The 24119-nt window shown below is 42.6% G+C and overlaps 4 protein-coding genes across 6 annotated transcripts; 2 read left to right on the top strand and 2 right to left on the bottom strand.

The window, feature by feature from the left end:
* Positions 1–3233: 3233 nt before the first annotated feature.
* LOC120833787 (putative methyltransferase DDB_G0268948) lies at positions 3234–7280 on the bottom strand. Of its 3 annotated transcripts, XM_040201272.2 has the most exons (6): positions 7017–7280; positions 6727–6887; positions 5729–5945; positions 4821–4924; positions 4548–4685; positions 3234–3729 (listed from the first exon to the last, which is right to left on the bottom strand). In XM_040201272.2, the coding sequence occupies exons 1-6, from the start codon at positions 7125–7127 to the stop codon at positions 3633–3635; spliced, it is 828 nt and encodes a 275-aa protein (XP_040057206.2). In that variant the 5' UTR covers positions 7128–7280; the 3' UTR covers positions 3234–3632. The 3 variants fall into 3 exon arrangements, with proteins under 3 accessions (XP_040057206.2, XP_040057205.2, XP_077947530.1); XM_040201271.2 differs by lacking the exon at positions 4821–4924; XM_078091404.1 differs by lacking the exons at positions 4548–4685; positions 4821–4924.
* Positions 7281–9114: 1834 nt separating this feature from the next.
* On the bottom strand, positions 9115–11478 carry LOC120833789 (putative methyltransferase DDB_G0268948). Its single transcript, XM_040201274.2, has 6 exons — positions 11147–11478; positions 10898–11058; positions 10572–10788; positions 10308–10408; positions 9895–10032; positions 9115–9793 (listed from the first exon to the last, which is right to left on the bottom strand). Exons 1-6 carry the CDS (start codon positions 11255–11257, stop codon positions 9673–9675), a joined length of 849 nt encoding a protein of 282 aa, XP_040057208.1. The 5' UTR covers positions 11258–11478; the 3' UTR covers positions 9115–9672.
* Positions 11479–17492: 6014 nt separating this feature from the next.
* Positions 17493–18634, top strand: LOC120834162 (olfactory receptor 6N2-like). Its single transcript, XM_040201995.2, has one exon. It carries the CDS (start codon positions 17693–17695, stop codon positions 18632–18634), a length of 942 nt encoding a protein of 313 aa, XP_040057929.2. The 5' UTR covers positions 17493–17692.
* Positions 18635–23186: 4552 nt separating this feature from the next.
* Positions 23187–24119, top strand: LOC120834261 (olfactory receptor 5AR1-like). Its single transcript, XM_040202176.2, has one exon. The coding sequence runs from the start codon at positions 23187–23189 to the stop codon at positions 24117–24119; it is 933 nt and encodes a 310-aa protein (XP_040058110.2).

The raw sequence follows: 24119 nt of genomic DNA on the forward strand, positions 1-24119 counted from the left end.
AACAACCAATCAGAGCGAAGACGTCTCTGAAGCCGGTGTCAATCACTACTCTGACGCTCATAAACTCTGCTTGAACTGTCATTAAAGAATTAAAAATAAAAAGAATCAAAGTTACCGTACTGGCTATCTTAGTGCACAGTTTACGTGTAAAAAGAGAATGTTTGTGCTTGTTGGTGGAGGTTGCCGGGAAAGACAGCGGCCAGGTCACAGTTTTATTCAATTTACCAACTGTAGCTTTGAGCGAGAATGAGGTGATGCTTTGTAAGGAGTAAGAGAGAAAGAACAGAAGGTCAAAGATGGGATCAAGAATTGTAGAGGGGGAAGAATCCTTTCTGACGGTTCTCCCCGGACGACCCATTGAAGAGACAGTTCTGTAATGAAGATGAAGCCATTCGCTTTGAAATAAAACATTTCTGTCACTTCTAAGGCTTCAAGCTCAACAACGACGTAAAGAGAGCCATAAGAAAAGTGTGTCAAGCTTTTCCAACCAAATCCACATGCTACCATGTGGATGCCCCCTCAGGAGTTTCAGACTTCTGTTTATCTTTTACGACACTGAAATGTTTAATGAGCTTCAGACTTATTTTCTCAAGTTTATCTTTAATTCATAGCACAACAGCACTAAAGTGAAATAATACGAAAACACACAGGAATATAATCTCATGAGTGCCGGATCGATGCGCCCCTCCTCCTTTCATCCCACCACCACGTAGCCCACACAAATCCGACCTTCAGGTGTGACCTCTAATTTAGCTTCCAACTTTGATGTCTGCAGATCAGTGACTTAGTAAATGTTCAGCTCAACTCAAAAGGACATCTGCTGTTGGCACGCCGGAAGCAAAAGTGTTAGGATTTGTCTCCTGCACTGCATGTTGTGAACAATCCAGGGTCCAGCTCGTCCCGAGGGGCAATAAACTTATCTACCCTCACGCCCATGACTAAGCAAAGTATATTAAAACCAACAGCAGGGGGTTTAGCTATTTTTGTTAATGCTTAACAAAGCATTGTGGAACAAAGCAATGCTTAACTTAATGCCACCAAGTTGGATTCAGCTAAAAATCCAATGTTATCATTTGGGTTTATCAGAAACTCCTTCAGACTCCAGCAGGGCCTCAGTCAAACCCGGACCCAGCTTTGCTGCCTCACTTCGACTTGAAGCTGGAGATGCAGGTGGAGGTGGAGGGCCAACAATGACGCCACGCTGCTGAAAACCAAGGCTGTATTGCTGGACCAAATGACCCACGTGTGAATGGCGTCTACTCAGTTTGAGGGATGAAAACTGAGTCGGGAGCAACATGACTAATGCACATGTCCTGATAATAGTAATCCTATATCATGCATCATGCTTGCTTTACTTCTGCTGCTGCTATAAACTAATCATAAAACGTATGTGTTTGGTAACTCGCCAGCACGGGCACACCACTCTGTTTTTGGTTATAGATCTATACAATGCCTCAAAAGCGTCTGAATGGTGTGAATGTTGTTAGCTGCTGATTGACAGGTGGCTCCGTGTATGGTAACTTCCCTCTCAACATCTACCCAGCGGCAATTTGTCATGTCAGGGAAGGACACCTACACCCGTACTACTGAGGACGGTCGTAGGACATCACCAGTACATCTAATCTGCCAGCAGGGACTCAGAGAAACAGTGTGTCACTTGTTAGCAAATCAGCAGTGACACGGAAAAAAAGGTTGGTGGCAACACATTGTGGTACTGTCCCCCGGCATGTGGACCTCTGTGTGTGGTTTGTGCAAGTAAAAAGAGTCACAGGCTCAACAAAGCTTATAGCACACATGAGTCACGTATTGAATCATGGGAGTAATGTCCCCTCTTTTGCACCTCTTGGTGCCTATTGTCATGGGACACAATACATTTTAAAAAGTGGAAACATTTTATAGAAACTAACATTGTTAATGCAAAAACACTCTTTTACCATATCAGTTAGTTTGTGGGTAAATGGTTTAAATAACAGATGTCTTTCATTTGAATACATCCAGAGTATTGAAGGAGGGTTTTTGTTTCAGTATTAATCCAGAGGGAGGGGAACATCTGTGCAGCAGACGCGCTCCCCGTTAGGAAGAACCGCTCTGAAGTCGGTCTGACAAACACTCGTGAGGAAAAACATTGTGGTTGGGCTTAAATGAAGTAAGGACTCGTGTAACACAAGCACGGAAAAAACATCGCAAAAAACATGAAACACGCCAGCCGGCCTTGAACACCCATCTGCTGGTTTAAATGTCCTGTGGTCTTCTTACCCTTCTGTCCACTGGGCACTGAACTTCACACCTGGTCATCACACTCCTGAAGCACTTTCTTTGCAGTGTGTAATAATAACGTGGATGATTTTATGTTACCTGAAAGCTTTGTGTGTCGTAGTGGCACACCGAGGGGGCGGGACATCAGATCGAAATCTGTCGGCTATCGTTGACGTATAGAGGCCATTTCTCTCTCTTTCTCCTCGACTCACACATGCACACCAAGACACCTTCATTTGAATATGGGAGGGTGAGGAAAGACGTATCTCGTGACTAAGGCAAAGGAACATGCAAATGAGTCGTAACTCATATTTGTATATTCAAACAGTGTGTTTGAAAGCGCTTTTGTTTTTACAGTCCTGTGGGGTGGACTACGGCGTGCTCGTGTATAAAATACAAGGTCTTTGGCTGACCGTGATGCCCTGTATTATAGAAGGAAGGGAACTGATATATTTAAAGATACCAACACATTTCACTTAAAGCTGAGCGTGTTGGGAGAAGACATTTGATTTCATAGGATGGAAAGGCTTTCTAATAATAACTCCAAAATGTTTGATATTGATCAAAAAGGAACGTTCTACTAGAAGGAACAGCTGGAATAACAAATCAAGAAGGAGGCTCGGATGCACTCGATAGGGTCGTGCTCTTTTTGGAGCTTTTGCGTGTAGAGGGGAAATGAGTTGACATTGCTAAACTTCAGCTTCCCTCATCTCAAAATATTAGTTCTTGATATTTTACTGGATTGACTGACCTTCTTGTCTCAAAATAATGATGGACGGTTCTAAACTGTTCTAATCCATATTATGGATTCATCCGTAGTGAAATAGGCCCTTTCACTGTATAGAACCTCTGCACAACACAACGGACTTAAACACATTAAGAATCCCACAAATCCTGAAGCTGATTGAAGAACAGTGTGCAAAGCTGTCTTTAAAGCTAAAGATGGCTACTTTGAAGAATAGTATAGAAACATATTCTGGTTTGTTGAGCATTTTTTTGTTCCATATCAGTTCCTTCATAGTTTTGAGGTCTTCAAAGAAAATAAAGATGAACCATTGAACGAGAAGGTGTGCAGTCAGCAGTGTCTTCTGTCACTTTCAATCACATGTCTCCCTCTAGTGGTACAACCTCCTACTTTGTTGGGAGTTAGTGAGCTATTACTGTAAAAGCTACCAACTTGCACACTATGTTAATAATGAAAAAAAATCAAGTTCAGCTAATGCATAAGAAGGCTTCACACAATGATCATCTGCATATCACTTAATCTTGTTTGCTTTTAAAAAAGATGTTAAGGAGAAAACTTCCAGACCAAAGGTTGACCAGACTGGGAGGTGGAGCAAGGTTCTTCATGACTTTGTAGAAAGGGCTGTGAGGAGTCAGGCTTCCTGCGGTTTGCAGGCCAGCAGGTAAAAATACTTCACCGCCACAAGCACCTCTGTCTCCACTGAGGTCACCCTCATTATGGACATCAACCTGGGGAGACATCGTTCAGTCAGAGGATGTAGTTTGACTTATTACTAATGATGTCATTTTCATTAAAAATGTTTAAAACAACTGTATGATACAGAATGTAGATTAATGAAGTGAAAGTATGCTTGGAACAAAAGGGGTGCGTTTCTAGAATTGATAAGCAAGAGCCCAGCGCTCTTGCTTATCGTCTCGTTGTCGAATTTGTGGAATTGTATGTTTGGGTCTGTGAGGATCCTTTTCATTTTTATCAAAACAAAAGTAATTCCATTCATATTTTTTTTCAAACTCAGACTTATTGGCCTTAGTTCATTATCTGCAAAGAACATATATGAGACCACAATTTATCGACCCCACACCGTGATCCCCCTCTTCGCATTTATATTACATACATGGTGTTCAGGTCCTCTATAGAAGTGTCTAAATTGTAGTTGCTGTGTACCTTCAGTCTTACAAGTCTACACTAGGAAACCCAATGGAGGACACCCTGATATGAATGAAGGGATGACAGTTGTCCTATGGACATGGCTGAGGGACTCGGGGGACACAACATCATACGCGATAATTTCTTTACATCGTACAAGCTGGGACAGGAGCTCCTACAGAGGACACTGACCTTGGTGGGAACGATGGGGAAAGAACGGTCCGAGCTCCCCAATATTAACCATCCACTTGGGATGAAGTAAACATCTGTTTAACATAACATTGTTTGATTTTGTTGAATTAAAGACCCCAAATCACAGCGGGTCCAACAGTCCCACCGGCTGAGTAACAAGAAATCTGTGTATACGGCTCTGAATGGATGCCACCATCCTACATTATACCTCTGACTGATGTCTTGAGAGAGGGCAGTGGCTTTCTGCGGGTCTTCTCTCAGAAGCGCCTGATAGCTGGAGAAAGACTCCACCAACCCCATGTAGCTGGACAGAGGCATGGGCCGTTCCACCCACACACACTCCTGCCTGTCACACACGGAACAACTCAGTCGATGTGAGCAGCTACTGTGCAGTCATGTGCTTATCAAACGCTCTTACATTTCCTTGTGAAAACCCAGCAGGACATGTGCTGAATTTGACCAAACAAAAACACGCTCTCACCACTCCTTGTCAGGGTAAGAGATGGATTCATAGGCCTCCCGGTAAATCTCAATAGAGCTGTGACCGAGGTGAGCACTGCGGTGAGGCTGCAAGGCTGCATAGAACTGGTGAAACCAAGAGACAGAGTCATGAGATTGTTCACCGCGGTGATAATAATCCCATAACATATAAACTTTTTGTGTTTATATGTTAATTTGTATTACTTATTCATATTTTAATGGAGTCTGACACCAATTTAGGTTTAACAGTGAAACTGACTGCTACTGTGCCTGGCAGCTAAGCTATTCATTTTATAAAAGAATCCACACGATGGTGATGTTGTTCATTCTTGATTGGCAGAAGACGCCGCCGATTAACAAATATACTACATATCACGTTCATATTACTTCTTATAGTACCACTTAATTACTTAAATGTAGCAAATCACTTTTTTGTTTTCTAAAAGTTGGTGTCTGAATATGACATTAATGCAATTTTTCCCAGTATTGATGAATTTAAGGTAAATCTACAGATGCAAAAAGACCCAATTGTATGTTGGATGTTTTCTTCCCACTACTCTCATAGAAGACATGTCATACAAGTAGAATACCCCAGAATCTGTGTTTTTACAGGCTTTCACCTTCCCCTTGGAGGCCATTAATTATTCGGGGAAGAAAATCTACTCGAGTATGGAGTTACAGTAAAACCAAAACAGGATTCTTCTTTTGAGTTCAATAATCAGGCAGCTGAGCCAAGTGGCGATGCTGGTATAAAACCCAGGCACAAGCAAAGTGGAGATCCAGTAACAGCATAAATATGCCCTTGTCTCTGTGTTTTCCAGCACCAGTTATACTTCCATGACGTAAGACACAACAGCCTCGGGTGAACATTTACTGTAACTTCTCTCAGGTGAATATTGTCGCGAGCACCTCTTTGCAGACTTGGTTGAGTGTGTGTGAGCAGCACCCTGGGTAGCCGAGCTGCATGTCAATGGTGTAGTTGAGCAGAGCCAAGCATCCGCGGGGCTTCAGGACTCTGTGGGCCTCCTGGAGAAAGCGAGGTCGGTCGAACCAGTGGAAGGCGGACATGGCTGTCACCAAGTCCAGCGAGCTGTCAGCGCACGGCAGCTGCTCGGCCGCACACTCTCTGAGGATAGAAGCGTGAAATGGAAAAGGTTTTCAGGTACTTGAAGGTATTTGAATTCCTATTTCCTATCCAACCAAACTCTTGTATCAAACAATCTATGAATTAATAATCCAACATTTGATCTAACTCTGAGACAACTAAAAAAAGCTTATTTAACCGCCCACCACATGCCATGTTTATCCACTTTAAAACCAGTAATTAGCCTGCTTGTGAGTGCGGCAAGGGGCCTTCAAATGTGACATTATGAAGTAAACGGATGTTTTTCAGAATTACTTATTAAGTTAGTCAATACTGAACCCTTAGGCTCCATTAAGTAGCCGCTGCTTCACAGGATAGCGGATAATTAGTTGGTTGCAATCTGTTGAAATGTGAAATAATAATGTAAATTGCATGGGAACTTGGTCCTTTAACTAGTAAAAGAAACTATGTGCAAATAAATACATTACTTCCAAAAACAACTTAAACGTTTTGGAGGAATTCTTTTTCATGTACGGCACCCACCAAACTTCTGTGACATGCCACATATTTCAATGGAATTTCACTGTCCTGTGCTGACAGGACATTTGTTCTATTTTCTGGGCCTTACTGCATGACCGACTTTCACCAGACAAAGGTCACATTGTTCCTGCTTTCGCCAAGATTCCCTGAGTCATGTTTTCGGAGCTGCAGCCAATATGTGGTGTTAATGTTGTAAGTTGCACTGAAATGATTTTGCAGTCAAAGTGCAATTAAAAGTTAAAAGTTTGAATTCAAAGAAAAGATGATTTTGCACCATGTTTACCTATAAGTGATGTTTGGCTTTTTGGAATGCTGCAAAGCCATTTCCAGCTGGGCCGGACTAACGTCTGTCCCCAGCACGGAGGCAAAGTGTTCGGCCAGCAGCCCAGTGCCTTGTCCTGAGCCACAGCCGACATCCGCTGCCCGCTCAAAGGGACGACCCATCTGACAAAAGACTTTGCATGTTACATGAAATTCCTGTAATGTTGGCCTTTTTTTAATACAATAGCAACAGTAACAAATCCTTTTTTTATAATTGCAAAAGCTAATGGCACAATTTTACCAACACACTACCTGCTTTTCCAGGAAGTTAAGCACTTGTTGTATTAGAAGATCTGTTGGAGCGATCCTGTACTTCCAGTAGGATCTAGCGTGTTCCTTTCCTTCATACAGGCGAAAAGCCATAGCTAGCTGATGTCCCCTCTCAACAGTTACTACAGCTTACGTTTGAAAAAAGAGAAAAGAGCAATGTGTTATCTTGTGTTGTTATAGATCAAGAGGACATTGAGACTACTGGTTATTCCCTTCTACCGGGCGTTACACACACACACACACACAAAAGGGGGCAACAGGGGCCCATGGGAAAGGGAGGTCCCACAGCATTCACGGTATGTGGCCTGTTTAACAATGAACTCTATTAAAGGGACAGCTCCAAGACCTTTTCTGTCATGATGTGGCAGCGTTTTACCTTGTTGTTTCTGTGCAGGACCCTTAAACGATGATATTTTCCGATTGTAACCAATGATAATTATGTTGAATTAGGTTAAGCGCAATGGCCTGTGTGAGTTAAGGTCAGCTCACTTAACGGGATGCATTTCTGTCAGAAGCAATCAAAACCCCGGAGCTGATGAGGGCGATGCACCAATGTTATGTGGAAGTGTTACGATGACATCAAGAGTTCAACAATTCTCTGACTGAATCCCTCTGAAAGTCTGTCTTAAACGGGTAGATCAGTGCTAAGTTGGGTAAATGATTTTCTAGGTGGGTGTAAAAGTCCTGACCTGTTCAATGCGGACTGGTGTCCGTTATTCATTGTCAGTGTTGTAGACACGTGACACCCTGATGACCCCCGCTTTCCTGGGTCTAAACACCCATTAACAAATAAAGACGTTGCGATAATGTTTTGTTCTTCAATCCCTTTATTTATTGCTAAGCCCCAGACCCAACAAAAAGGCAATATGAGGAGGAAGCCGACAGAAGCCTAAAATAACTTTGAAGGATGCATCCTGGATGTCAAACTCATTCTGCTGTAAAAACAGGTTGGAAATTGAAAGAGAGAAGGTAAAGCCTTTGTGGTGGAAATTTGAGCTTGCTTTGTGATTAAGTATTTATTACTAACTGGAATATAGAAAAATGATAAATAATACGGAAATCATCAACACAAGCCGTAAGTACAGACAGAAGTCAAATGACTACAATTCAGCTGAAAAGGGGCAGATTGTTCCTTTGCCCAAAAGGAGCAGGAAGATCTGACCAAGTTAAAGAGGAGAACAGGAGGTTTCATACACTTCCGGGAGGTTTGTGCTGCCTTAGTACAGGAGAGCCCCCCCCTCAAAGAGGAGTGTTTGGAAAAGTACCAGAGACGACGCAGGGGAGACACCGAGACCTTCCCTTAATGGACCCGGTCAATCAACAACATTTAAAAGGTCAGTCAGGGCACGTATGGTTCCATCTGTGTCTTATCTCACCCTGGACTGCCTTAGGTCACAGGCTCACATCAAAGGTCACATTCCTGAGAGCCTCACCCCACGCAGGCTCAACAATTTCCCCCCAACAGCCTTCAGCTCACAGTGTAAAAGTCATTACAACACAAAAGTATATCCATTCATGAGCACGTTACTTGATATTAAAAAGACAACGACTATACATTTTTATAGGACAGATCCCATTGCATTCTGTTCTTTTGTGTGAAACTGTAGCAGGAACCCGACGTACTGAAGCTTCACTTGCAGAGTACAAAACAGGTAAAACCTCTTTGAATCAGCAAGCGGCTTTCCACCCCTCTGCAAACCAACAGAGAAGGAAGAAAGAGCACTGGAGGTGTAAGAACAGATAGATGGGCCACCAACCGCGCCCTGTTTTCAACAGCTTGGCAAAAGAGAAACAACTCAACTTCTTAACCAAAGCGTCCAAGCACCGCTTCTGTGAAACAACATTGGAAAGTTTGTTTGGTTTCAAAATAACCTCCAGTTGTGTAACCTCTCACTTTGCTTTGAGGAATCAGCTGTTCTGTTGAGAGGTGCAAGAGGAGAAAAATACAGTTTGTCATTTGTAAACTGATCTAAACCTTCTTCCATAAAACAATAAGCAGCGTGTTAAGGATTGTATTGTATGAATCTGGTCAATTGTATTCATTTCAACTTTACACAAACAATCATTGTGAAAACAAGAGTTGTATTCAGGAAAAAAGGGTTTATTTCCACGCTCAATACACACATTCAATAATTGACAGTTTTCAAGTTAATGAGTTGCAGATTGCAGCGGGCAAGACTCATAAACTCTCTATTAAAACAAGCACCCAATTCTACGATGGCAGGGTTCTTGCACCATTTCAAAAGTAAAATTTAATGCTTTTTAAGACCCAAAAATCTCGCAATTTATTGCCTCTTGCAATGGAAATCAAAACGTTTTCAACCGGCGCCAACCACCTCCTAAGTGCATCCTCTTCCATCCACTTGTCGTTAAATTTGCCCCATCTTCTTTGCATTTTCAACCTCACATCGACAACCGCATAATGGCGACATGCAGCCTGACGTCAGCGCCTGTAGCCGACGGACCGCAAACAGCTATTCAATTGCGGAGACTCATTTCGCACAATACTAAAATTAATCAACTATTAGATGTTTTACGATGCGCCACTGTGCTTTCTCGTCGTCATTAAGCGCACCGGCAAAAAAATTAATACCTAATACCTTCACTTTACGTGAAATTTAAGACATTTTAAGACTTTTTAAGGACCCGCGGGAACCCTGGATGCTGATTGTGCTGGTTTTGATGTTAGGATGCAGTAATATTCCATCTCCTGCTCCATTTCAGTGTCAGGGGACATGACTCCCATCGCCTCCAAAAACCTGTGAAGCAGTGCAGTCATTATTCGCACAGCTAATGTTCACAAAAAAGGATCATTACGATAGCAGTGTGTGTGTGTGTGTGGGGGGGGGGGTTAGATGACCTCTTTTGAGTCGTAAGCAGCAGTTCGCCAGCAGCCTCAGGATCTTTCTTTTTGAAACCTTGGAACATGGACCAAGTCTCAATGAAGCCCACCAGGTTCCTGACCGAGATTGACGACTTCACCTTAACACCCTCAATCCTGTTGTGTCAGTATATTCATGGGTTATTATTACATATAGAGACATCCAAACAATACGGGGCATATAAACAGATGTTTGTATTTAACTGCATTTAACATTGATTCCCAGCAGCAAGAATAAGTAAATATCTGTTTTAACAATATGGTTAAAATGTGTTTTCAGTGCTGAACCATTTTGATAAAACATAATAAATACAGTATACCCTTGTACTGTAGGTACAGCAGACAATTGTGTTGGATTTATCGATTGCACAGATGTGTTGCGTGGTGATTACCTCTCTTTATCAGGAAAGGGGATGGCAGTGTAGAGCTCCTCCAGCTTACCCTCAGCTACAGCTACTCGATTGCTAGTGAATGGCAGCAGCACCTGCTTCACCTGGGAGTGAATGCAAATAAATGCTATACTCAACAAACACAAACAAACCTGTGAATAAACACGTGTGGGCGAAGGATGAGGGGATGCAAGTGTGCTAGTAGCAAGAACTAACACTGTCAGTGTGCCAAAGAGGTGTGCGCCGCTGATGTATAACACGACCCACCTCTTCATACATGTGATTGAGTCTTTCTCCACAGCCCTGGTAGTGAAACCTGGTGCCAGAGTCAGTGAAACCCAGCAGAGCCACGCATCCCCCGGGTTTCAGAACCCGACTCGCCTCGGCCAGGAACCTCGACTGATCGAACCAGTGGGCCGCCGACGCTGCTGCCAGCAGGTCGACAGAGCAGTCTGGGAAAGGAAGCTCCTCTGCGGTTCCCTTCCTGCAAGCGCAGGAGACACTGGTCACACTAAGTAGTAATTACTTTCGGAACATGAGCATTTCAACGTCATACTTTATTGTGATGGAGTAAAGAGCGACTCACGCGCTACCTGTACGTGACGTTCGGATACCCCGGCACGGCTCTGGCCTCCTCCAGTTGACCGTCACTGATGTCGATGCCCACCACTTCCTGGAAGTGCGGCGCCAGTAGACGCGAGTTCTGACCCGTACCACATCCCAGATCCACGGCCAGCACATGCGGCTCGGCCTTCTGAGTGTTAACAGATGAGATGATTACAGAGGAGTAATCCAGCAAAATTATGAAAAGTGCAAAGTATAAAAATGACTCGGTGGTATACCTTTTTGCAGAGGTATTGAAGAATGATGCTCTTGAGCTCGTCTGGAGGTGTGAAGCGATACTTTTGGTAAGAGAAGGCATGATCCTTCCCCTCAAACAGTCGGTAAGTCATGGTATTTTTTTTGATCTTCTCTACCAGTGCTGCTGCTCAATTTTGCCCTCTCAGACCTCTGCACCAAAGCAGTTTCCTTTGTCCGTCGTTCCCTTCTGCTTTGCCTTTTACGTTGTTTCCTTACTTTTAGCTTCTTTAACCTGTGGCTCACTCTTTCCGAGTTGCTTCTTTTCCTGCTGCTGTTGCCTGCCTGCACTCTCACACACTCTGCCCTACGTCACAGAGACGGTGCCGTTATGTTAACCCTTTAATGGCCAGATAATTTCTGCTGATTGTATTTTAACAGCTGCATATTGACGCAATAATATATTGTGAAATAACTGCTTCAAATAGTGAAAAATACATCCGCTCCGAGTCGCCCGATTATGCTTTTGCAAGTGAAATTCAGTCTCAGGTTTTACTGTGATACACTCTTTTGTGACAGTTATTATCAAAGTGCATGTTCACACACAAAATTTCCATGTACATCCTTATCTGACGTGGATATGTAAAAAACGTGTTTTCAGCTAGTCTTGCAGCCCCTATACTTTACAGTGTTTGACAAGGTTTTTTAATTTGGAATTTCATTCATCACAATTGCAAAGACCTGTCTCTAGAAATCATGTAACTTTTAGTAAATTGAACGAAAGTTCCATAAAACGTTTGTGACTGTCACTGACTGACGTTCTCACATGAAAGTAAAAAATGAACCTCAACTTCTCAGCCACCCATCACCTGATGACAGCTGGTAATGTGAAAACTGACGTGCTGGAACCACCAGTAAGAATTTACTGTTGAATACATTGATAGGTTTAGGAATATGGCAAGTAAGACAAAGCAAATAGCAGTGAAATTAGCAGCTTGACCTGGGACAATGTACTACCCTCTGACGATTACGGCTGTGGCTGCAACGACTTTACTCATTGAATCAACTCTGTGAGAGAAAGATTCAATATATGCGTTCTGATCAAATGTAAAAAATAAAATCAATTCACCAATTGGCAAAGACAATCTTTGGAAGCTGATAAAGACTATAGAGATCATGCTCTAAGGAAGGCAATTCAAACTAGAACAGACATTAACTTATAAAGGTTTAAGGAACAAAGTTATCCTGGAGTTAAAATAAGATAAATCATGTTTTAATCCCAAAATATTTAATGGAGCAAAATGAAACAGCGAACTGATCAAGAAAATTCAGGGAGGGATATTTTTACAGTACAGGGAGAGTTAATTAATGATCATCTTGCTGTGTGTCTTTAATATGTATTTTCCTGGAGTATGTATGAGCTATAGGAACATTCTTTTAAAAAGAAAAATTGGAAAATCGATGCTAGAGGCCTGATTTTAGAGCTGCACAGACCAACGAGGCCTTTGGTTAACAAAATTAGCTCCTAAAACACTCACAATGCAGAGATGAAGGTTGCAGAGAAAGTAGTCAACAACTGACAACATGTCTTAACACTATTACTTTTGGTCAGCATTGTACGCTGTATGCCTTTAGAACAAATCATTCCACTTTGCTCTAAATAGAACAAATTAAGTTAAGCCTCAACAAAGGAAGGTGTTGTATTTTTACATATGCGCAAAGCTTTTGATACAGTTAATGAAATTTAACTTTTCAGTTCTGGCATGAATGTCTTGATATTTATCGAACAGGGTGCATTGTGTTAAAGTTTGTGGTGCATTGTCCAGAAACATAAAATGTACAATGGTTGTTCCACAAGGGTCAGTGTTAGGTCCCTTATCATTACTTTATAAATCAATGTCCTCCCTGAATAGCGTCATGATGTAGAATTGCAAATGTATGCAGATTGACGTTTACACTTGCAAAAATGGCTGCGTAAACAGCTGCCAAGGTGAGAAATAGGTCAGAAAGATCACGCACTGGCTTAATCAGTCATGTCTGTCTAAATATAAAAAAGACAAAAGTTCACACTCTGCACTAGGGAAATCTTTTTTTGGGGGGATAAGCCACAAATCAGTGGAACACTCTGCCTGACGTGGTGAAGAGCCTCATCTCTATCCTTGATCAAATAGCACTGTCTTCTTTGGGCAAAATTACTATGGTTTTTACTACTTACTTTGAATGTGATACCATTTGCTAACCTGAAAAACATCTTTGTTTTGTTTTGATTCCCCGGGGTGGTCCTCCAGGGTAGCAGAGCTTGTTTAATTGCTCTCCAGGGATAATGGAGATAATGGCCTGTTGACCATTTCTAACTTAGAAAAATAAAGCCTGCAGCGTACCCTTCATTGGGCTTTGATTACTGTTGATTTCATCAAATATTGCATCAGAGGCGTTGAGTGAAACAGATTATTTATCTAATGTCCTTCCTTACAGAGTTTCGTTCACTGAAATAAATCAAAGTGTAACTACCCTTCAAGCTGTGTTTCAATACCTGCTTTAGATACTCCAAGGATGTCAAGGAAGCCGTGGGCATTAACAAGGCCTAAGGGACCAATAAATGCATAAATACCTTAAATCCCTCATGACTTATGTGTGTGTGCTTGTGAGACCTGTTTTACTCTACTATGTGAAGGTCGCTCGTGAAGTAAGCAAGAGATTACATCACAGGTGTTCCATAATCATTTGTTTTCTTCCGATGCTTAGTAACTCAGACTGGTACACATGGGTGCACAGAGGTTATTGTTGGAAACTTTGTTTGGAGGTCCAAGCAATTATTTGATAATTAATTATTTGAAGAGATGAATCTTTCCAAATACAATCAATGTAGGATCCTTCAGCTCTGCATTCGACACCATTATCCCGTCTCTGCTGCAGGACAAACTCGGCCAGCTGCATGTGCCCGACTCCACCTGCAAGTGGATCACTAACTTCCTGTCCGACAGGAAGCAGCACGTGAAGCTGGGGAAACATGTCTCAGCGGACCATCAGCACCGGTTCCCCACAAGGCTGCGTTCTTTTCCCCTCTTCTCTCTGTACACCAACAGCTGCACCTCCAGTCACCAGTCCGTCAAGCTCTTGAAGTTTGCGGATGACACCACCCTCATTGGACTCATCTCTGGTGGGGATGAGTCCAACTTAGCTAGAGCGCAACATTCTGAAGACAGTGGAGATGATAGTGGATTTCAGAAGGAATGCAGCCCCACCTTCCCCCATCACCCTTTGTGACTCTCCCGTCACCGCTGTGGATTAGCTCCATCACCAAAAAGGCTCAACAGAGGCTGTTCTTCCTGAGGCAGCTAAAGAAATTCAACCTGACAATGACTATGATGGTGGACTTCTCCGCGGCCATCATCGAGTCCATCCTCTGCTCCTCCATCACTGTCTGCCGCACCCAAGGACAAGGGCAGGCTGCAGCGTGTCAGCCCAGGTCCTCCACTGACCAACTCTGACATCCCTTTTTTCCACCGGTCACTCCCTTCATGCACATACACTTGTTGTTATGTCCAGGACACTGTGTGAGTCAAGTGGTCTCGTGTCTATGTATCTCGTGATTTATTTTTGAAAATTAACCTCCCTCTCCTTTCAGACAACTTTTATCTCACGTCAAGGAACCAGTGTATGTCTGCATCAATAGCTTTACCACTCCACCACGAGTGATTTTCATTTCAGTGGCACTTGCCCTTTTGTTAATAAACTTTGATTTCTTTTGGAACTTCGTCTAAGGAGTTGTGCATTTGGGTTCAGGGACATTGTCCGGTCGTGACAGAACGAACCGGCCAGCATGAACCCAGCCGACTCAGATCACTTGAAGGCAGCCCTTTGCGCCTAAGGGTCCCGTTTTAATGAGCAGGAGGATCAGGTGTCCGCCCTGCAACGTGGAGCGAAGGAACTGGCAAGCGGCCAGGAGAATTTTAAGTTCAGTCTCCTCGCCTTGCTCAGTTCTCCTGTGAGTCTGGGGAATGCAAAGCCTTTATAGTGAGCTTTGAAATGCACTACGAACAATTGCCATCAGCCTTCCCCACAGAGAAGTCAAGGTGGCGTTCATGATCTCTGATCTCACGGGGAGAGCGAGGGTATGGGTGACCACGGAATGGTCCGGATTTTCACCATCCTGTCAATCACTTGATCAGTTCACCAAGACCTTGAGGAGGGTGTTTGACCCCACAACGTCAGGAAGAGAAACCTGATTATGCTATCTGCTTCCGCACACTATCTGTGGATAGCGGATGGAATGCCACGGCATTGTATGATGTCTTTATCTCAGGACTCTCTGATCCCATACAAGACTTGTTGAAGCCCCTTGATTTGCCTGAGGCTCTCGACGCAGTCATCGCATTAGCTGTTAGGACAGACCATCGCTTGAAAGCGCGAAGACGGGACCAATCACGCCTCATCGGGCAGTTCCTCCCGCTCCCTGACTAAGATTCAGGTAAGCCACCATGACACCACATTCTCTATGGGAGTGCTGGTTGACCTAGGGGCTGATGAAAGTCTCATGGACTGGGTTTTGCGAACTTTTACAGGCGGTTTATCAGAAACTTCAGGGCCATTGCGTCTCCTCTCCATGCTCTCTCCTCTCCTCAAGCTCTGTTCCTGTGGTCTTCCCCAAGATGAGGAGGCTTTCACCGAGCTCAAGGAGAAGTTCACCACGGCCTCTGTAATGCCCTTCATGCAGCAAAATAATGTATGGCAGTATGTGTCACACTATATGAAGCTTAGGCTAAAATTCCGTCAGGAAGACTAGACAGGCTGTGCCGTTCCCTGGTGGCCTCCTCTCTCCCTGGGGGTGCACAGCCAAGTGATTAAGGGCGGGGTTAAGTAGTACCAGCCAACCAGACGTGGGTATCGTTACCGTAAACCAATTGTATTGGTGCAGGCAAACGTTAAAAACTGTTCTCCTCTCTTTTGCTGTCAGTTGTCATTTCAGCAGGCATCAAAGGTGACCCACCACCACCCCTGACACCTCCAATCTACAGCAGAACCTGGCATAGCAGGAGATTGGAGCAATTTAGGCTCTACCACCACCAGTGTCTGGACTCCCAAAGGGGGGGATATGACTCATCTCGGCTTGACATCCCGGCCCCTGGTCTATCTTGCGGCAGGATAGAGTCCAAGCCCCAAACAACTTTGCAATATCGATATTATGCCTGTTATAATAAAGCGTTGTTCAAATTTCGGGCGGCACGGTGGCGTGGTGGTTAGCACTGTCGCCTCACAGCAAGAAGGTCCTGGGTTCGATTCCGCCCAGTGGCCTTTCTGTGTGGAGTCTGCATGTTCTCCCCGTGTCTGCGTGGGTTCTCTCCGGGTTCTCCGGCTTCCTCCCACAGTCCAAAGACATGCTCTGGGGATCAGGTTAATTGGGGACTTTAAATTGCCCGTAGATGTGTGAATGTGAGTGTGAATGGTTGTATGTCTCTGTGTCGCCCTGCGATTGGCTGGCGACCAATCCAGAATGTACCCTGTCTATCGCCTGAAGTTGGCTGGGATGGACTCCAGCCCCCCCGCGACCCTGTGTGCAGGATAAGCGGTTTGAAAATGGATGGATGGATGGATGTTCAAATTTCAACAAGTCTCTCCGGATTGAATGTGTTTTACCCATTTTCTACAGTGATTGACTGGCTGCAACCTATTCACCTGGCCTTCTTACCCAATTGTTGAGCCCATCCCCCCAAATTAATTAAGCACCACTTAATACAGCCTATTGTAGCAACCTATAAAATACCAAGGCAGCTAAAGCATAAGCATCTAAGCAGACTATGAACCGTGGCTATAAACGTGTTTACAATTTTATAAATCCATTGGGAAGTAGATTTTTCTCAGGATAACAGGATTAAGTGCAACTTAAATTAATTCTCAATCACGACCTGGCATTTGAGGTGACTTATTATGGAAATTTGTTTTTACAAAACAAGGAATTGTAGCTGATACAATTAATCATTCCTCATTGAAATATCAACCCACAGAGCTCACTAGGAAGACAGGTTTGCAATGTGTATAATAGCCTACATTGGACAGATATTGTCATTCATCACTTTGTTGGGAATGTATGTACGCTAAGAGTTATTTATACTAATCAATCTTCATCATGATCTGCAAACGTTTTTGCATCTTCACCATCAAATATCGATAATTGCTTGATGTGTTATGCAGAAACATTTCCTATAGATCCCCCATTGGTTGGTGACTGCTATGACATACTCATGTGTCACGAGATATACAGGTCCTCAGCTGCTCTTGTGAAGCCACAGTGCGTATACATGCTGTTTCACACAGAGGACACAAGGACACAAGCGTGAACAACATTTAGGAGTTGTTGATTTGTTTAGGAATTGGATGTGTAGAGTAAATATAACTGTGACTCTATAGCCACTTGGATTTAATATAATTACTTTTTGACTTTTTCAGTGCATTGCGAATACCTTTGAATGTCTCAAGTTAAAACCAACCGTTTACTACACAGGTAAGAAGGAGTTCTAGCTGCATTGTAACCGGCCCAGGATCCAGCTGCAGAATTTCTTTCGTTCATCAAACAATCTCTGTTACTGTCTATGGAAAACAATACTTTTCCCCAGTATTTTAACCTTACCATGTTTGTGAAACTAGGAAACTATCGCTACCTCGCATTTGTCCTGTGTCTACTGTTGTATGCTTTTATTATCTTTTCTAATCTTGTAATAATAGTGCTGATATCACGAGAGATAACGTTACATGAGCCCATGTATATTTTTATTATGTGTCTTTCTATCAACTCTCTGTATGGCTCTGCTGGCTTCTTCTTCAGATTTCTGAGAGACCTACTGTCTGATACTCATTTGATTTCACGCACAGCTTGTTTTGCTCAGATCTATGTCATTTACACCTATGCATCCTATGAGCTGACTCTGTTAGGCATAATGGCTTATGATCGTTACGTTGCTATATGTCAACCTTTAAACTACCACAACAAAATGACATCAAAGGCGGTCTCAAAGTTGGTTGCCTTTGCATGGATTTATCCATGCTTTTCTGTTGCAACCTGTGTGTATCTTTCCTGCCGTCTTCCATTGTGTGGCAATAAGGTACCAAAGGTATTCTGTGCCAACTGGCCTGTTGTAAAATTGTCATGTGTCAGTACTGTGATTAATAACCTTGTCGGCATGGTTGCACTGATAACCACCGTCTTCCTGCCCCTGGCCTTTGTCATGTTTACATATATAAGAATAATTCTTATTTGTAGGAAACGCTCTTCAGAGTTTAAGAGCAAAGTCGTACAAAACTGTCTGCCACACATTGTTACATTCGTCATCTACTCCAGTACTGTGTTTTGTGATGTTGCTCTCAGCAGAATTGATCTTGAAGCGCTGAATCCATTTCTAGCAATAATTTTATCGCTTGAGTTTGTTGTGATTCCTCCCATGGTGAATCCTCTTGTTTATGGCCTGAAGCTAGCAGAAATAAGAAAATGTGTTTTAAAGGTGTTTTTACGCTCAGAACCTGTGAAAACAAACTAAAATGTGTATTTTCTATAAGTAAGAATTCTGATATAGACAGCAGGTCTATCATCATCATTAATAATCTGTTTCATAGTAAATTACTTTACATCAATGTGTAGAGAAATATGGGGCTTATTGTATGATAGAATATTGTCACCGCGAATAAATGGCATTGTGAACTTTGAAAAATTGCAATTTTGCAGAACAGATATCTTGTATAAAGGAGATGGATGGGTGTATTAATAGATGGATGGATGCATGGATAGAGAGATAGATAGATAGATGCCTAACGTAGTATTTAATATGTATTATACAGTGATTGTGGACTCTAAAGTACTTTCTAAATAAATAAAAAACAGTGTCAAGCATATAAAAGCATATGCAAGGAGCTGACCACAAAATCCTAACCCCATGTTAAGAAAACTGATTGTTTTCCAGACCAGAAAGTCGCTGTGAATTTTCCAATTGCATTTAATGCGGTCCCACCTGGCCCATACAGAAACACTGCTTAAACACTGCTTTGTGATTATCCACTTCTATCCACTTTTCCATAGCGGTTATAAGATAGAATAGTAAAACTATACGAACTAGAGTGTTCGGAACTTTTAATCTGAGACTGGTGTTTGTTTACCGGTTATGTTGGGTTTTTTGTGGGCAGAGTTTAAATTCATAACTTTATGTTTAAATTAAACCATTACGTCTTGTCTGTATCCATAATGTGCAGTCTTGTTGTACTGTATCATTATGCATTAAAACAGGGTTTTAATTAAAAGGACTTGTGGGGAGACCGTCATTGAAATCGGCAGCCGGACATCAACCTCAAAGCGACTACAAAGGATAATAAACATTTTTTTTAAAATCCAAATATGAATTGTTGAATATTTCTTTGTAAGATCTACATGTGTGTTTTCCGCTAAGGAAAAGTGGACACAAGACAGGGTGACCATATCCATAACACCATAAAAGTAAAAGTATTTCGTGAGGCTGTAAATCAGGGTGTCAAAGTCATTTTCAGGTTAGGGGAGTGAGGGGGGCGCAACGCTTTAGTGCCAGCGCAACTCCAATAAGAACAAATACACGTCAGGTCATTGAAAATCCGGACGGTCTGACATAAATCCAGACGTCTGGTCACCCTAATACAAGCGGAGAATTTCCTAGAAGTCTGGCCGAGAAAAGGCTGCTTTCGGCGGCGTGAGATAAGGCTGACCCCCGGTGCTGGTTGAGTCAGATGGTTCCGTTAACTAGACGTCACATCTCCCACATCCTCGGAGCAAATTGTTACGAAGGCTGAATGTTGATAAACCGACCGCAGAAATGTTGCTTTAACAACTAACTTCTCGTCTGAAAAAGTCCTAAAATGACATTCCGTCACTTAAATATGGTAGTACTTATAAACCTACACAAAGACGGGCGAGTCCGGACTTAAAAGCATATAAAGGAAGGCTGTTCAAAATCTGCCCTCTTTGCTTCCGTGTTCCGGTGTAACTTTCATTCATACATACTAGTGAGATGCGCAAGAGTGTTTTATTAGTACGCGTAAGAGTGTCTCAGTAGTGTGCGCGAGAGCATCTCAATAGCGAACAATAACGAAGAGTGGAGAGACAGCGAAATCCTCCTTGTGGCACTAGCACGCAGTGGCACTCAGTGGCACAACTCGTGGCACTCAGTGGCGCAAGTAAGGGGCGGGCTTCGCAACGCCACCCCGAATGGGCGGAGCCAGGCTTTCCCGGAAACGGCCGTTGTTTGTGCGACAGGTTAGCTGCCGTAAAGATGTTTTTTGTAGTTCTTTTTATTTTATTTCATGTTTTTTGTATTTTATTTGATACACTACATATTCCCCACCTCTATCTCAAGTCCGACGTATTCCGCTGGGGGGGTTGGGGAGGGGGGCGCAGGCGGGGGTGTTCCACAGGGGGCAGGGGCGTAGGCAGGACATTATTTCTGGGGGGGGCCAGCTCTGGCCAGTCTTTTATTTGGGGTGGCACTTGATTGTCACTGGATTCCAGTGGTTAGCTGCTAGTCTCCATTGAAGCGATGTCAGAATGCAGGCACGTTGGTTTGTGTCTTGTGCTGTTGATGCATGACAGTAGTAGTTAAGTAGTTAAGTCCTAAACGGCCCCTCATAAGATACATCAGTCGTTAGTGCCCAACCAAGGCTTTAGGTTGGTTAACTATTAGTCCCCAAGTTCAAAAGTTGCTCGGTTGGAATGCAGGTCGCACCTTTCTATATGAGATCAAGTTCCTGGCAACACCCCTAGAGAACAAACTAGGAGGCGGAGATTCTAGCTGGCATATGTAGCCCATCTACTCTCTGAATTGGTAGGTAGGGCCCTGAGTTAATTTACTCAATTCAATTGTGTATCTATTCCTTCTTAACTCTAAATTATTATTCTTGGATCAATAAAGAATCTTGGTACCTCGCAGATAGATTTTGACACACTGCAAGACAAATGTAACTTCTCAATGTTCTCACTTTTTAAGCATCGCAAATAATAAACACACCCACTTTAATCTAAGACAATGTATTGCAATAAAACCACAATAATAAATGTGTTAAACATGTGTTGTTCACGTACACACTCCAGTAATAACTTAACTAAGCCTTGTTGTGGAATATAAAAGCTTGGTAGAAGAGAATTATTTGTCTGATAAAACAGTCTTGATGAATTATCAAAGTTGCAAAAAGTCCATTTATTGCTTGCAAGCAAGAGGTCAAATACACAGGCACGTATCACGGTGCTCTGTGGAAACGGCGTCTCCGAGCAGTAAAAACGCTGAGTTTTTATACACATGTGAAGAACATTCTCCGTGCCAGTTACGAGAAGCTACAAAGCAGGTTGAGATAAGAACCCAGGTGAAGCTGAGGGTAGCACACACACACACACACACACAAGATCCTCCTTAGTGGCCGGTGCAAAACATAATTAATTGACATAAAGTAAAATGTGGATCCGGAACTTTTGTACCGAATAAGATATGAACTAAGGCCATGGACAGAAGTCCTTTGTTTTGAAGCTTCTATGAGATCGGGTCGACCGCCCTCCCTTCTCAGGACACAGCTGCAAACTAACATTTTGTATCATGCTGCTCTTTGCACATCAGGGACAAATACAGGACACTTGAGACACGGCTTTAGCGCAAAACAATGTTATAACATATTTTTACCACTACAGCCGTCATATTTACCTTTAAAATAACACCAGGTGAGCGGTCCACAGGTCTCCGTCCAGGAGCACGATGCGGGAGGGAGCTATATTGACGGAGCAGGCGGTTATCCAGTGTTATTCACAGCAACTCGGATCATTGCCGGGTAGCTCAAAGCGCTATCTGGTGATCCTCTCTCAGTTCATCATTGCCAACAGTCCAAACGAAGCCATGGCGGTTAGCTGGGTTAGCTAGCAGCAGGCTAACGTCCGTCCACGTTCCTACTTTAGCCACTCGCTCACATTTTAACACAACAATGAAATATGTAGTTTAACCATAACTTTTAATAGACTATTTATTGAGTCAAATTATTTATTAACACTCAATGTATACATGTTTTTACATGGGCTACACATATATACAATGTCAGGCAGAACGGAAGCCAGGCCCAGAAGCACTGAGGACCGCTCTTAACTGTACTCAGAAAAGAGGTTGGTTTATGCTGCAACTATCAAATTATCATCCTCTGGACCTCTAAGCCACAGATGGATTTGATGCATTATCATCATTAGAAGACACTTTATGTGAGCTAGCTTGGTGGTCTGCAGATCCACTCTATAAGACAGTATGCCAGAGGGAGCCCCTACGTCCTCCATGGCCGAGTTTGAAATGGGTAGGTTGCGTTGCATTTAATCTGCCCTGACAGGTTGAGGTCAACCTCACCAACGGCCGCCCTTGCAGACTTTAGTTCATGAACGGATTCTCCTGTTCCAGATCTTTGAGGCCAACACAAGAGCAGCAAATTCTGGTGTGGTCAGATTGCTGAGAGGTGCAAATAAATTGAGGAGAAACGACTGACTAATTGTGTAAAGAGTACAGAGTGAAAGGTAATTCAACTCAAACCTCTTACTCATTCTGCAGTATTAAGACAGATTCTGTCAGGTCTGGAAGTTTTAGTATGGTCCATATTCTGATCTGGTTTATAAGCCTGTGCAGAACAGTTTTTGGATACAGCAACGGCAAGCTACAGAAATAACGTGGACACCTGAGCCAAGTGCCTTGCTCTTTTATGATTCCAAGAGTGAGTCATATTCTGCTGGCTCTCAATTGAAATAGCTGGTTATTACTATGAATGTTTAGGAACATGTAATCTAAACTTCATATAAGCTCCAATAATTCTGAATACCTTCATGACAAGATATTATATATAGAGTTGCATTTATTTTAAGCATTCTTCAAACAATAGATTGCATCAGGCTGAAACAAGGAGGAGACCTATTTGTGAATGTTGATTGGCTGGTTTGGATTCCAAGCTAGTGTGTGACTGTTCTAAGACGATATATAAATAACATTTATATGTGGGAGCAAGCTCCGTGTTAAGGATGGACATACATAACACAGGGCAAAAAACAATTTTCTAACCGTAATGAATAATTGTTCTCATGTCACAATGTTTTTTCTTTCAGGTTTAAATGAAGGGATGAACCTCAGAGTTGTTCTCTTCTCTGTCACTTTGCTGTGTTACTGTTTCATTGTGCTGGTAAATGTTGCTCTTATTGTGACCATCATCTTGAATAAGAACCTGCATGAACCGATGTATATTCTATTGTGCAGTTTGTGCATGAATGGACTTTATGGGGCAACAGGATTCTACCCAAAGTTTCTGTTGGATCTGCTGTCTCCTGTTCATGTAATCTCTTATTCTGGATGCCTGGTTCAGGCTTTGGTGATGTACTCATTTGTCTGCAGTGATTTGTCCATTCTTGCAGTAATGTCATATGACAGATATGTGGCTATATGTCGACCCCTGGTGTACCACTCTGTCATGTCAAAGAAGAGACTCTTATTGCTAGTATCTGTCTCCTGGTGGACACCTTTTTGCATTATAGGCATGAATATTTTCCTTACATCTAGATTGAAGTTATGCAGCGCATATATTGCCAGAATTTTTTGTGTGAATTGGGTTATTGTGAAACTTGCTTGTTTCCCAGCTGAGACTATTGTTAACAACATAGTCGCATACATTACAATCATTGTTTACGTTTTTCATGGGTTTTTCATAGTTTGGTCCTACTTGTATGTCATCAAAACATGTGTAAATTCTTTAGAAAACCGGGCAAAGTTCATGCAGACATGTGTGCCACATTTAACCTCCTTGCTTATTTTTCTGTTCACTGTAATTTTTGATATTATGCATATACGTTACGTGTCAAAAGACTTACCTCAAGCAACTGACAACTTCATTGCAATAGCTTTTCTTGTCATACCGGTAATATTGAATCCCCTCATTTATGGTTTTAAATTGACCAAAATCCGGGGCAAAATTTTGAGTAGTATAGCTTTTAAAAGGAAAAGATGA

Source organism: Gasterosteus aculeatus, chromosome 16, assembly GCF_964276395.1.
Source record: "Gasterosteus aculeatus chromosome 16, fGasAcu3.hap1.1, whole genome shotgun sequence".
Taxonomy (NCBI): domain Eukaryota; kingdom Metazoa; phylum Chordata; class Actinopteri; order Perciformes; family Gasterosteidae; genus Gasterosteus; species Gasterosteus aculeatus.

Bases quoted from the DNA above. Each gene is read 5' to 3' on its own strand.
- LOC120833787 (XM_040201271.2), bottom strand. From the start codon at position 7,127: ATGGCTTTTCGCCTGTATGAAGGAAAGGAACACGCTAGATCCTACTGG. The intron at 6,888-7,016 runs GTAGTGTGTTGG...GTCTTTTGTCAG, and splicing joins TTAACTTCCTGGAAAAGCAG to ATGGGTCGTCCCTTTGAGCG. The intron at 3,730-4,547 runs GTATAATGTAGG...ATGTCTCCCCAG, and splicing joins TCTCAAGACATCAGTCAGAG to GTTGATGTCCATAATGAGGG.
- LOC120833789 (XM_040201274.2), bottom strand. From the start codon at position 11,257: ATGACTTACCGACTGTTTGAGGGGAAGGATCATGCCTTCTCTTACCAA. The intron at 10,033-10,307 runs GTAATCACCACG...CTGACACAACAG, and splicing joins CCCTTTCCTGATAAAGAGAG to GATTGAGGGTGTTAAGGTGA. The intron at 9,794-9,894 runs GTCATCTAACCC...ACTGCTTCACAG, and splicing joins CTGCTTACGACTCAAAAGAG to GTTTTTGGAGGCGATGGGAG.
- LOC120834162 (XM_040201995.2), top strand. From the start codon at position 17,693: ATGGAAAACAATACTTTTCCCCAGTATTTTAACCTTACCATGTTTGTG.
- LOC120834261 (XM_040202176.2), top strand. From the start codon at position 23,187: ATGAATAATTGTTCTCATGTCACAATGTTTTTTCTTTCAGGTTTAAAT.